Genomic DNA, 13325 nt, shown 5'->3' on the forward strand with positions numbered 1-13325 from the left:
AACAAAATGATTAAGGAAATTAGTTGTAAAAAACAATTAATGTTGAAAAACGAATAAAATCAGTAACAAAAAAAATTAATGACTTAAGGAACGTTAATAATGGCTTAATTTAAATCTGTTGAAGCTAAAGACATGAAGGTTGCACGCAGTTTTTGTCTTGTCTTAACCACACTTGGGTTAATGATAACATTATAATAGGAAAAAAACATTAAAATTCTGAAATAAAAGTTAGATTTAAAGATTCTTAATTTTTATTGGTCTCTTTTTTCTGACTAATTAGCTTAAGTGACCTAGATTTCAATTAAATACATTAGAATTTAACTTCTTGATTAATTGTCTATTGTTAAGTTTATTTTGATTAAATCACTTCAAAATTCAAGTTAACAATAATTATCAAGAATTTCTTGTGTTTTTTTCAAGAAGTAAATATAGAATAAAGTCAATCAAACATATAGTTTGAGTTTGAAGTAGCCGTTAATTTTCTGATTAATTATTAGATCTCTAATATTTTCAGTTCAAACACAAACTATTTTTATAGCTATTCAATATTTACAACATAAATTTAGTTCAAATTAAAACCCAAGTTACTGGTCTTTAATTTTTCTTTCTAAAAAAAAAAAAAAAAAAAAAAAAAAAAAATTTAAAAAANNAAAAAAAAAAAAAAAAAAAAAGAAAAAAACTTTAAAAAATTAGAAATGAGTAATAATATTCAGCTTAACGATTTAAATAAAGAGCCAAATACAAACGAAATGAATTTCAATGAAATTAGGATCAACCCTAATGAGGAGCCTATACAAATAAAGAAGGATTGGCTTTTGAATTATAGAAATGGAATTAATTCTGAAGAAATGCAACAGCGTCAAATTGAAGGTAAATATTATACATTACCTTTAGTAAAGGCAATACTTTTGAGCCACTACAACCGTACAGCATGGAATGACCCTGAAAGTCAAGTTAAATACACAAATATCAAAAATGGTCAAATGACTGATGAACTACGTGATATTTCTCAGAAATTGATGGTAGATGAAGAGAATAGTGGTAGAATTATTACGGAAAGGAAATTTTGCATGAAAAAAGTGGGACTTCTGGGAAAAATTTCGCCTCGTTGGTTCGTATTTAAGGGTACGAATTTGGTGGTATTTCATAATCCCTTTGAGGATAATCAACCCAAATTTTATAGCTTGATAGGGGCAGCCTATGAGGTTGAAGATAGAGACTCACCACCTCATAAGGTACAATGGACTTCACCAATTGAGTTGATTTCTGAAGATAGAACAATTGTTCATACAGATGCAAAATATCGTCTTTCTGTTGTAACTAAAGAACCAAAAGCACGCCATTTCTGTCTTTACAGTAACAAAAAAGAGGAAATTGCAGACTGGGTAAAAATTTTTCATGTTGCAAACTTGAATTTAGACCCAAATCAAGCAGCACTTATTTCAAATGTTATTACCCGTATTGCTCAGAGAGACATACCTACAGCGTGGGATGCGTTAGTATATGAAGCAGAGAATAGAGCTCATCGTGAAACAATGTTAAGGTGTTTTGTGAATAGATTAAGATACTTAAAAGCGACACGTGTTTTAAATAAGTGGAAAACAATCCATAAAGTTCAGAATAAAGACTATAATGAGGGACTAAAGCTCTTGGGTCGCGAAGTTATGTTGGGACGTCTTTATAGACGTGATAAACTCCTTGTTAGAACTAGTCAGCAACGTGAGGCAATAATTGAGCTCATTCAAGAAGGTTATCGTAATGAAAAAAGTAAAAGTCAGGCACAGATGAAAATCTCGACCGAGAGTTTGGGAACGACATATAGTGATGCTGCTGTTGCAGCAACTTCTGAAGGTGCGCAAATCAAGCAAGGTCAACAGGGTCGTGACTTTGCTACTGTATTTTATGTCAATCCTTCGATTGAGAATTACTACTCAAAAATCTTAAATGCTAAGGAGCAAACAAAAAAATCAAGTTATTGCAAACACACAGTTATTCCAACATACCAAGAAGATGCCAATGTACGTATTTCAAATGATTTAAGCCGTGTAATTTGGACACCAAAAAAATGGGAATCTATTGGAAAAAAGAGTATGTTTGTCGATGTTGATTCCATTTCTTCATTGATTGTAAATGCTTCAAAACCGACATATTTATCAAAAGGATTATATTCTATTCCTAACATTGTTAGTGAATATGATATAGCGGAATGTGTTGATGAATATGTTTACGATTTGGGTGACTCTTGTTTTTCTGGTATCAATGAAAATGAAAAATTACAGAGAGATTCACAGAATAGAATTTCAACTGGAAATTGGTTGGCGATTTGTGGTCCAAGACTTGGATTTAAGCCTGCACATTCCCCTGATTTTTTAATAAGGGACACACCCGTTGTTACAATGAAAGTTAATATCAACGTAAAATCAATTAGTTTAAATGATAGATTTTCTCGTCTTTACACTGAATATTATCAATATTATGCAGATGAATTACAGGAGATGACCCCATATGAAAAAACAACAACAATGGCTGCATTGACATATGGTGATAACTCACAAACAACAAAGTTAAACACTATTAAATCACTTGTTTCAAATATTCAATCAAATGAAGAAATAACTCGTGAATATGGAACAATGAGCAGTAATATATCGAGTGTTAGGAGACTTTTTTCTGCTGTTACAAACATTGAAAATGACTGTGAAACTAATTCTCATGAATTATCAGCAAGAGAATCGATTAAACCGTCAAACTCAACAATAGCATCAATCAGAAATTTGTTCACTCGAAATTTATCAAGTACTAGAGAGTTTGGTTCTCCAAAATCCGCCTCTCCAATGAGATCTCAATCAAAAATACCTACAACAGTCTCGGGTTCAAAACCCACTCAAAAGGTTGAAGGTTTGGTTCTTCCACCGGAGTTAAGTGTTGTGAATCCATTTGAAACAGTTCAGGTTGATAGAAACATCGAAATTAGAGACAGCACAGTTCAGACGTACTTGAGAATTACTGCTTTCCATCAAACATACACATCGGCTCACGCAGTTGGTGTAAATCCAACATATGATTTGAACTTTTCTGTTGAAGTACCCCTGAAGACCGATAACGCCTCGAAGGAATTAATTGATGAAGCACGCAAAAAGGCATTTGAAGAAGCTATTTGTACTGTTGATTTATGGGTTAAGTCACCTATTGAAAACATACCAGATGAATTAATTGCTTCAATTGATATTACATTGGCAGAATTATGTAAGAGTGACCGAATAACCCGTAAGAGATCTCAATTCATTGCTGCTGATTCGTTTATTTTGAAGCAACCCATTCCAGACCTAAAAATAAGTACCTCTGGCAATTCAAGAGCAATACAAATTTTAAAATACTTGGGTTTACTTGACCCAAATAGCGATGATTTAAAAGAATTACCAGTTGGCCAACTTGAGTTCTCTGCCGATTCTATTATTGAAACAAATATAATGGGTGAAGGACCAATTTCTCCGGAAACAATTTGTTTAGGTGGATTACAAGGACTGTCATCATTTTCACTCGAACAAGCTCCAAATCAAACCGTTCACCAAAAGAACGGTGATTGTGTTGAATTATACATCGGTCAAGTAAAGCTAGATGTTAATTGGACTCCAGGGTTATACTTTGTTGAAGTCATTATGGGAGATGTAAGTTGTATGACACACTTAGTACAAACACGTTATGATTCTATTTCTGCCGATTTTCGCTCCCACTTATACATTCCAAGGTACGATAATAAACTTGGGGTTGATCCAAAATGCCTACAAATACTTATTAGGCGTGCATTGGGAACTGAGGATAGATGTTCGTCATTGGCTCGCTTGCTTCAAGATTCAGTTGTTATGGGGGAGTTACTTGTTGATGTTACAAAGTTGACAATTAATGAACCGCATAGTAGTAATGGCCTATATGCCGTTTTTAGGCCATCAGCTTCTTCTCTATATGGAAGCAAAGGCTTGGATTATGCACTGGAAATTGCACAGCTAGGTCCTAAATCCGATGAGTTACAAGAAGCTAAACAACATATAATGACTGATGTACAAATTCGTATGATGATTACTCTAAGAAGGAAGATTGACGTTACATTGAAAAAAGTGATTGATCAATCAGATGACTTCAAACTTATTGGTGATACAGCACTTCTAGTTGTAGAGGAAGAACTAAAGTACCCTGTCTCACAAAAGGAATTTCATATTAAGTGTTGTCCAGGTAATTTTGATACTTTAAAAGCTGGTACACTTGGATTACCTCTACGTTCAGTAGGTAACTATATTGAATTTGAAATTGGAGGATTCCAGGAGAATTCTGATAATCAGATAAATGATTTAAGCACGCTGAATAAATATGAAAGTGATAGTATTTTGAATGAAGAATTAGAGGCTATTGATGCACAACCAGTTCCATTATATGCCTCTGATCCAGTTCCTGCGCAATTTTACTTACCAGAAGATCCACGCACATTCAGATCGAGAAAGCTACCCGGTATTTGGCATCGTATTCTTGCTGACGGGTTTAGACCTGGAGAGCGTGTAACACGTTTAACACACAGAGTAAGATATGTACCGGTTACAATTATTGCAATATACAAAAATAGGACTGCCCTCTGTAAATGGGGTGAAAATGTTTCAATTGTCCCAACTGAATTCCCAGAGGGTTGTGTATTTATTCCAGAACAACGTCTAGTAATGGGTGTTCCACTCTCATTTTTATCTACACCACATAAGGCTGGTATTCATGTTTATGATTCAACAATTACAAGATTACCAGATAATAGCATCTCTCTGTTAGCCGATATTGAAAATTATGGTGGTTACATGCCTTCAAGTGTCAATCCTATATTTTGCGAGTATGAATGGATTCTTTGGATAAAAGCAGAAACACAACAACAAATGACTTTATGGGCAACCATTATTCGTAATACAGTAAGAGAAAGAGCATTCCGCCGTGTAAGAGCATATGAAAGGACAAGAGATATTATGAATGGTGAAGAAGTCCAAAGCAATGATTGTAAAGCATCTACTGCATTAATTTCTAGGAATTCCAACAGCAGGTCTAGTTTAGAAAAGAGATATGACAGTGGTGAGTTAGAAATTGTTGTACATAGTTCAAGAATTTTGTGTAAAAACAAAGAAAAATTGAATTTTTATTCAGTTTTCCAATGGGCAAGAATTCCGGTTCAGTTATATGAAATGATTGAAAATGAAGGCAACTACGACGTAAAAAGTGGAATTCGTCACGCAATTAAAAGAATGATCGAAGAAAGTATTCTTGGGTTTAACATGAAAAATAGGGGGGTTGTTAATGATCAGCTAACCCCACAAGAACTAAGACCAAATCCAATAAGTATGGAAATTGCGAAGTTACATGCAAGTTATATTCCATTTAGCCTTTCGACTCAATTAAAAAATGGTAATTCATATTCAGTTGATAGATTAAAAGATGAATTTATGTTTTTGGCAACAAAAATTACTTTCAGTTCTTATTACTTATCAAATTCGTGTAAAGGTGTATTACCCGACGAAATTTCTCCATTTGTGAAAAATTCGAAGGAAGAGAATTTGCTTGAACAAATTAGTGGTGAATTAGTTGGAATTATTCCAGATAAGCTGGATAGTAAAAAATTGACAGATGAGGTTTACAACACATATAGATGTCGCTTCTACAACACCAAAGATGATTGTGAAAAAGGTGGGTGTAAATTCACGACGACTCATATTGAAACAAGTGATGAAGTTCCATTACTGGTAGTAAAATTGTTCCAGGAAAATAATGACGAGGATATTTTTGTGGGTCATGTAATACTAAATACAGTTGATTATTTAACACCGGAAAATCCATTCCAAATTAAACATAAAAAAATAATACCGAGATATTCATATGTTGTATCTGCATCAGGTACAGGTGGAAAGATGTACACTTTCGATAAAATTCCTGAGGCACTGAAATTTGTATTATCGCAGAATAGTGAAATAAAGGCAGAAGATTTCTATAGAGCATTGTATGGTGAAACAAATCAAGCAAGGAGAATTCATGGTCCGTGGAGAGTAAGAGTGCAGGAAGAAATAGAATACCACGGTGAAATATGCCTATTAATTAGATATGGTCCAACCGACATTAGATTATTGTCAGAATTTCAACCCACATCAAATGATTACAAAGAGCATATTTTAGACTATCATAGAAAACAATTTGATGAAAGTGGAATACCGTATATTCAAACAGTATACGATCCTAATACTCCTTTTGCATTGAAAATGGCAAGGATATTTGCAAACAATTACAAACAACTTAATGGGAATCTATTTGAACTATTAAGAAAATATGCAAATGATACTAAAATGTTGAAATTAATTCAAATTTATCTTTTGAGACCAGCAGAGCAGTGGGTATATGAAAGGTGTTTATATGAAGAAACACTATTTCTCGTACCTTTGACGGATTTATTGGAAAAGCAAAACATGACAAGATGGAAGTATTTGTTAGCAGATTATAATGATACCGGGTTAAAACAGTGGGAACAATTATACAAACAGGGGCTACTTTTACATAAAGTAGATGAACTGTCATATGATAGTTGGTCAATTTTAGTTAATGCAAATGTACGTGATAGATTACCCTTGATATTACTGGAACTATGGAATGGTGAAGAATATCTCGGAGAATATTTACTCCCATCATTGTCATCATTACTATTAAGTAACGTCAATACGACGGTTAGGTTACACACATCAGCACTTGCAAGAGAAAATGACAAGAAAACAAGATATGATATAAGGAAGGAAAATTTAACGAGTTCAAAGTTATCAACATTCATTAATATGGAACTTAGTTGGAGAATTAAAAGTACTACTGAAGGAATATTTGGTATAGTCGTTAAAGATGTTAGGAACGTAGTATCTGAGTTAACCGACGACTTGAATGAAATTAAGCCACAAGTTCATTTGTATCAATATTTCTCTGAAAATGATCAATGGAGATTATTGGAAATAACCAAGCCAAGTATTGCAACAAGAACGATATTAGGGATTGAAACCCCAGAAAAGTTAAAAAAGCAAAACATTAAATGGGATAACGTATTTGTCTATAGTCGAGATAGGGTTGTTGATTTACAATTTCCTATTTCAATACCTGCCATGGTTGAATCAGTTCCAATTGTATTTAACTTTAGCGAACTCTTATCCCCAGATAACAAAACTGGGTGTGATGAGGATGTGGAAATAACTGAGAGAATATGGTCCTTGTTGAAATCTGGAGTGCCAAACTATTATCGCCCATATGTTTGGATGCAACTAAGTGGTGCAAATGATTTAAAGAACACTATAAATAGAAAGTGGCAATCATTAAACGATTCAAATAAATATGGTCATGAAAGTTTGTTCTCATACTTGATTGAATATGCTGATACATGTAATTCTTGTGTACTAAGACAGCTAGACGAAGATATTGAATCAGCAAAAATAAAGTACCATATGTGCGAGTCAATATTGGGAATAGACAATGTACAGACATTCTGGGAGAATGTTCGTTATATAATGAGAGCAATAATTGTATTTTCGTTAAGAAAAAAATATAATGTGTACAATTGTGAAAAGTTCCATGTTGGTCTACCAATACAATATGCATATGGTCTTCTGGCACTAACTATTGAATTGTTGATGAATTTCGGTGGCGTATGTTTGACAACTGAAGATGTATTTTACCTATTATTTTCAGTTTGCGGTTCTAAACACAATATTTACCTTTGTTCTGATAATAACTCTGAAAGTAGAAAAAAGGACGAGAAAGTGAGCACGAAAAATAAAAAACTTATAAAGGGTGCCTTGTTACAATACTTTACATCTGAGGAAAGGGAAGATGACTTCAATAATGACATGCCTGCACAGATAAATGATATAATATTCGTGAAAAGTGCACTTGAGTTATTACATCCATATGAATATGATAATATGCTAGCATCTGGATTCCAGCTTGAGGAGGTACTTTATGGTTGTTTGACATCTTTATTTGCAGGTTCACTTCCTTCATCAACAATAACTCAGTTATATGATTTACTTTTCAATGTGTATTTCCAACCAAAGGATATATTTATCAAAAAGAAATGTTCTAATTTTGTTAAAAATGACAAGGTAAATATCTCGATAAGTAGACGTATATTAATATGCCTTTCATACTATATAATCACTGAATCTTACCGTGAAATCAATATCAATCCATTAATTTCGTCCAGGTGTATTCGCGAAACAATTAAATCAACTATGGCAACTATGAGAGATCCACTAGAAATGATTCACGGAATTGAAAGGGCTGACTTTATTATTTTCGGAAATAAAAAAATTTATGAAAATATACTCAAACTATATGAAACATATATTATCTCGTATCAAGAATCATTATGGTTTTCAAAAAAGCAAAATTCTGTGCTAGAAAAAATGATCAATATGACACCTTTACAGAGCCAACATGGAAGTGATGCACCCTCTCACATTGGTATGAGATTTATCGGTGGGAGATATGTTCCAAAGACTGTTGTTTCACCAGGGTTGTCACTTAAGGATCTAACTGAATCACTATATCCATTAATAAAATTCCAGGCATTATACGCAGGTAGAAGTTTACATCAATTACCACCAGGTGTAGCTGGTTATGTGATAATTAAGATTGATGAAGTTAGAGAATTTGCAAAGTATAGTGAACCTATCTCACCTGTAGTATGTGTAAAAATGGATCAATATAAAGTTGCAACTGATCCAGCAACTGAGAGATGTTCACGATCATTCATATGGAAATCAAATAATGTATTTATGTTCCCAATTCCAATATGGAAGTCTCAAGTACAAAAGAAAAGTTCCTATAATAGAGGCAATAATTATCATCTTGAAAATCAAAGCGAGCCTGAAATGCCCTTAACTGTGGATGTGTTCATTGAAGTATTAGATTCAGAGGCAATTGATGAGGATAATAAATTACTTTGTTCTGCACAACTAAGTCTTGATAGATGGTCAACGAATGGTGGTAGTTTATGTTTAAATGGTGATGATGGGACACTTGCAATATTTAATGAGTGCAGTAAAATGAGTTTGTTATTCTCATGGTATACATACATACCAAATAATGAGCTTGATACAAGTGCATTGTTACCATTTTCATTTGGAAAACAACAATGGGGTGATTATTCTGGTTATCACTCAATATATGCACCAGTAAACGTTGAATCATATCGAAATGAATTGCATTCTGAATTAAAGGAAGAGAAATTAAAAGAATGGGAATCAGAACCAAAACAAAGTGTACTAAGCATTATTAGAAATCTCAGAAAAATGGATGAAGCAGGTGGTAATTTAGAAACGTTACCAACACTAAAGTCAATGTACCCAGGAAAATTAGAAATTAGCACGGGGAAATATGGTCCCACAAGATCTCAATTGCAACAACTATTCTTTTTCTCTGCACCTTCGTTGTTACCTTACGTAGATGAAATTGTTGAAAGTTTTGCAAAGATATCAAGCAACCTATCAGAAGAAAAAATATCCCTAACTCCTGTTCCATTAAGAGAATTAATAGCATCAATAATACTATCTTCACGTGGTACATTAAGTGAGAAGGCTAATTTGTTATTTGATTTATTTGGTTATGATGATCCAAATAGATCATCAGTTGCATTTCATTCAATGTATTATTCTCACACCCCACAGTGTCCTGCAGCAATTCAAGTTGGTTCTCAATTAAATACACATTTACCACTGGAGGTATCCGATAAGTTGGGTGTTGCACCTTCGAATGTCATATCACTAGCAGGCGTTGCAGCTATTGTTCAAACTGCCTGTATTCGTTCAAATATTCCATTAGATAATGTCGGAATATATCAAATTACTGCATCTGTATTTGATCATTACTTCGATGTTCCTAGTGTTTTAAAGGCACTTATCATTCCACCAAAAGATTATGATGGTCGTGTTTCAAAAGAGTATATCACACATAATTACCGTAATTTAAAATATGATACGAGTTCAATATCAAATACAGAAGACGTTATCATGAATAATATGAATCTGTTCAATGAATGTAAAGGTAAAAATGGAATATATAACACAATTAATTGCATGGGTCCTCAAAATTCGAAAGAGAATGCTTATTGGTACAATATCGACCATATGATTGATAGTAAATATGTTTTAGATGTATCAAGATCAATCACACATCACATTAGAAAAAACGCCTCACTAGAGGGGTTATTTGGTATAGATTTTTCAGTACACACCTGTTTGAGACATTTTGATATAAATGACCCATTCCCGGGTTTAATGAAAACATTAAGAATAATTATTTCGGGTAAAAGAAGCAAACATGAAATAAGAATAATTGATTTAACTGTTGATGAAAAAGGTCACTTTATTGATGCTAGAGTTCAGTATGGGACTGAGACAAGTGCAGATCTTCACACTACAGATGTCAGAGGTGCAAATCAATTCAGACAGGCATTTGAATCTGGTCTGGCAACAGTGGACTTCCCAAGACTTTTGTACAGTGATGGCGCAGCGAATGGCAAGGAAAGAGTTCCAACGGCAAGTTTTGTATTTAATTTACACAATATTCTTATTGACAAATACAGTTTTGTAACTAGATTCTGTGATTTTACACTAATTACAGAGGGAATTAGAAGAATAACAGCGAATGACAGGACTTGCGAGCCTAATCAATATTTAAAGTTAAATGTTGAAGTTAACGTCACACTTGAGGAAAGCAAGTCTTATCCACACTATAGTGTTGATGAAATATTGGGAGTGCCACTAAAAATAATAAATAATGATGATTTGGTTAATCAATTTAGCCAATCGTTAGTAATTTCTGGTACAAATATTGGAAATCAGAGTCATAGAAGTGTAACGTCAGTTAATGGTTCGAATGTTTTGTTAAACGAGGATGGTTACTTGACTCAAAGATCAATTGTTTCAACAACATCTAAACAAATCTTTGAGCCATCTATTTCTGTTCATTCGTCATTACCATTTGTAGAGGATTCAAATGTTTCAAATCAGGATAATGAAATTGAGACTAAAAAGTCAGAAATGAAGAAGCTAGATTCAAACAAATTTGAGGACATTAACGATGTTTCAGAAAAAATTTCTGTTAGAACAGAAAGTAATGGTGGGGCAGTATTAAAACAGTCTTCGACAGCAACTTCAAAAATTGCAGCATTATTTATGACCAGACAGTCTTCACTGTTCAAAACAATATCATCAACATTTAACAATGAAGATGAGAGAGAATCCGATAAAAATGAAGATAATGGCAAATACTTCTCTAATGTAACAAAGAAAATAGATGATGAGTTAGAAAAAAAATCTGTTTCAAAGTCACAATCAACAATAAAGGATATTGATAATGACACTAACGAAGAGGATGAGACAATGAAAGTTGATGAAGAGGAAGAGGTATTGTTACAACAACAATTATCACCTGCCATACTGTCTCTTAATTCAAGAAGAATCAATTCTCAAACAAGTTTATTAAGTGCTGTGAGTCGTGGGGCCTCTACTGTCAACTTATGTCGTTCTTTCACCAGAGGAAACTTTGGATGCTACTATGAAGCGGAAGGTAAAACTGAATATCAGGTTGATATTCCATTTAGACCACCTGGGCAAGTTGAAGAAAGGCATAATATTAGAGTTTATATGGCTGATAGCATTCGAGTGTTAAAGAATAAGATAGTGGAAGCAAGTAAGTGTATTGCACAGAAGCTTCAAGAAAGTAGCATTGATAACGGATTATATAAAGAAATAGTGCTCGGCCCACATCATGTTGTTGAGTTGGTCGTTACCGATTTTGATGGTCATGTTCGTTATATTCCATTATTAAATGAAACAAGTTCAATTGAAGACTATATTTTATCAAATGAGGACTTATTACAAGAATTTATCACTTCAAATATGAATAGCATTCTAAATATCAGAGTTACTGCTAAAGGAGTTCAAACAGGAAAATCCATGAAGATTGTAAATGAAATGCAACACGAAAGTGCAGGAGCCTGTGTAACTAGTATGTATTTGGCGAATGAATTAGCAAACCATGAAATATTGGAAGATGGATTGTTAATTAGAAATCCATTAGGATTCAGAACATATTTCCATCGCACACATTATGAAGTAAGAAATAAAATGATAGAAATCGAACCAGGGAAGGTTGTTTCACTGGATAACTTGTGTTATGTTCGCAGGAACAATACAGTATTAAATAATCTTGCAGCATGTATTAAATTGGATTGGAATGTTGACGAATGGGTGCCTGCGGTAGCAATAAGAGGAATAAATACATTTTTGGATGAACTTGAGGGAATTCATTCTGAAACTAACCGTGTCCGTGGATCAAGAATACCACAGGCCGTCTTGAATGCATCAACGACAATTGGTGGATTTATGCCAGTAACACTAGGAGCTTATAATCCAATATCTGCTGCATTCGATTACGGTTTTGGTGGAAGAAACTCTGGCATTTCTATTTCTTCTAACCACAGAAATACCTCAAACAACACGAATCAATCAACAAAAAGATACAAAACAGGAGCGAACACAACAAGTGCTGGAACAAGAAAGCTTGGAACCAATGCAAGTAATGTTAACAATTCATCTTTGCAAAATTCAAGCTCTGTTTCATCTAAAATTAAGCCTGAAGACATGATAACATCTGTCTATGGTTGGGACCTTTGCTATGAAGTTATTCTATTGGATTTTCATGACTTGATGATTGAAGGTGGTTCAAATACAAGGGATTCTATTTGTGTTAGCGAAAACGATGTTGTGTTTTGCTTTAGAGATCCAAGTGTTAGGCAGCAATTCGAAATAACACAGCTAACAACGGATGAGAAAATTAGAATAATGTCACTATCTGAGGCAGGAATGTGTCCACAAAGAATTGCACTTGAATTATCAGAAGACAGAGTTGCAGCACTTAAGAGTGGCTCATATTCGATGTTATATGATAATCAACCTAAAGCTGTTGTAGTACCGTATCAACTAGTTTCAGAATTTCTAAGAAGGTTCAGGGCTGCAATTGAAGAGGACAAACATATTTTCTAGATTGACTGAAAAAAAAGAAGACAAAAATATTGAATAACATATTTTTTTTATCATTGTAATAGTAATGAACGTTATTATATTGCAATATTAGAAAATATCTAGTAAATAAATTTCTACTTATTTCTGTTTATGTATCTAGATACATTTATTGAATATTTATTTGGTGTGTTATTATTTATAGTTTCTTTGTAACTGTAGTTTGAATGATTGTTTTCACTTGAGCCAGTATTT

At 33.4% G+C, this 13325-nt stretch overlaps 1 protein-coding gene across 1 annotated transcript; it reads left to right on the plus strand.

Annotated features, from left to right (window-relative positions):
• Positions 1–695: 695 nt before the first annotated feature.
• On the plus strand, positions 696–13094 carry FG379_001727 (uncharacterized protein; the record flags this gene model as incomplete). Its single annotated transcript, XM_067327330.1, has 1 exon — positions 696–13094. One exon carries the CDS (start codon positions 696–698, stop codon positions 13092–13094), a length of 12399 nt encoding a protein of 4132 aa, XP_067184761.1.
• Between the last annotated feature and the right edge of the window lie 231 nt (positions 13095–13325).

This window comes from Cryptosporidium bovis, assembly GCF_009768925.1.
Source record: "Cryptosporidium bovis isolate 45015 chromosome Unknown contig_25, whole genome shotgun sequence".
Lineage (NCBI taxonomy): Eukaryota > Apicomplexa > Conoidasida > Eucoccidiorida > Cryptosporidiidae > Cryptosporidium > Cryptosporidium bovis.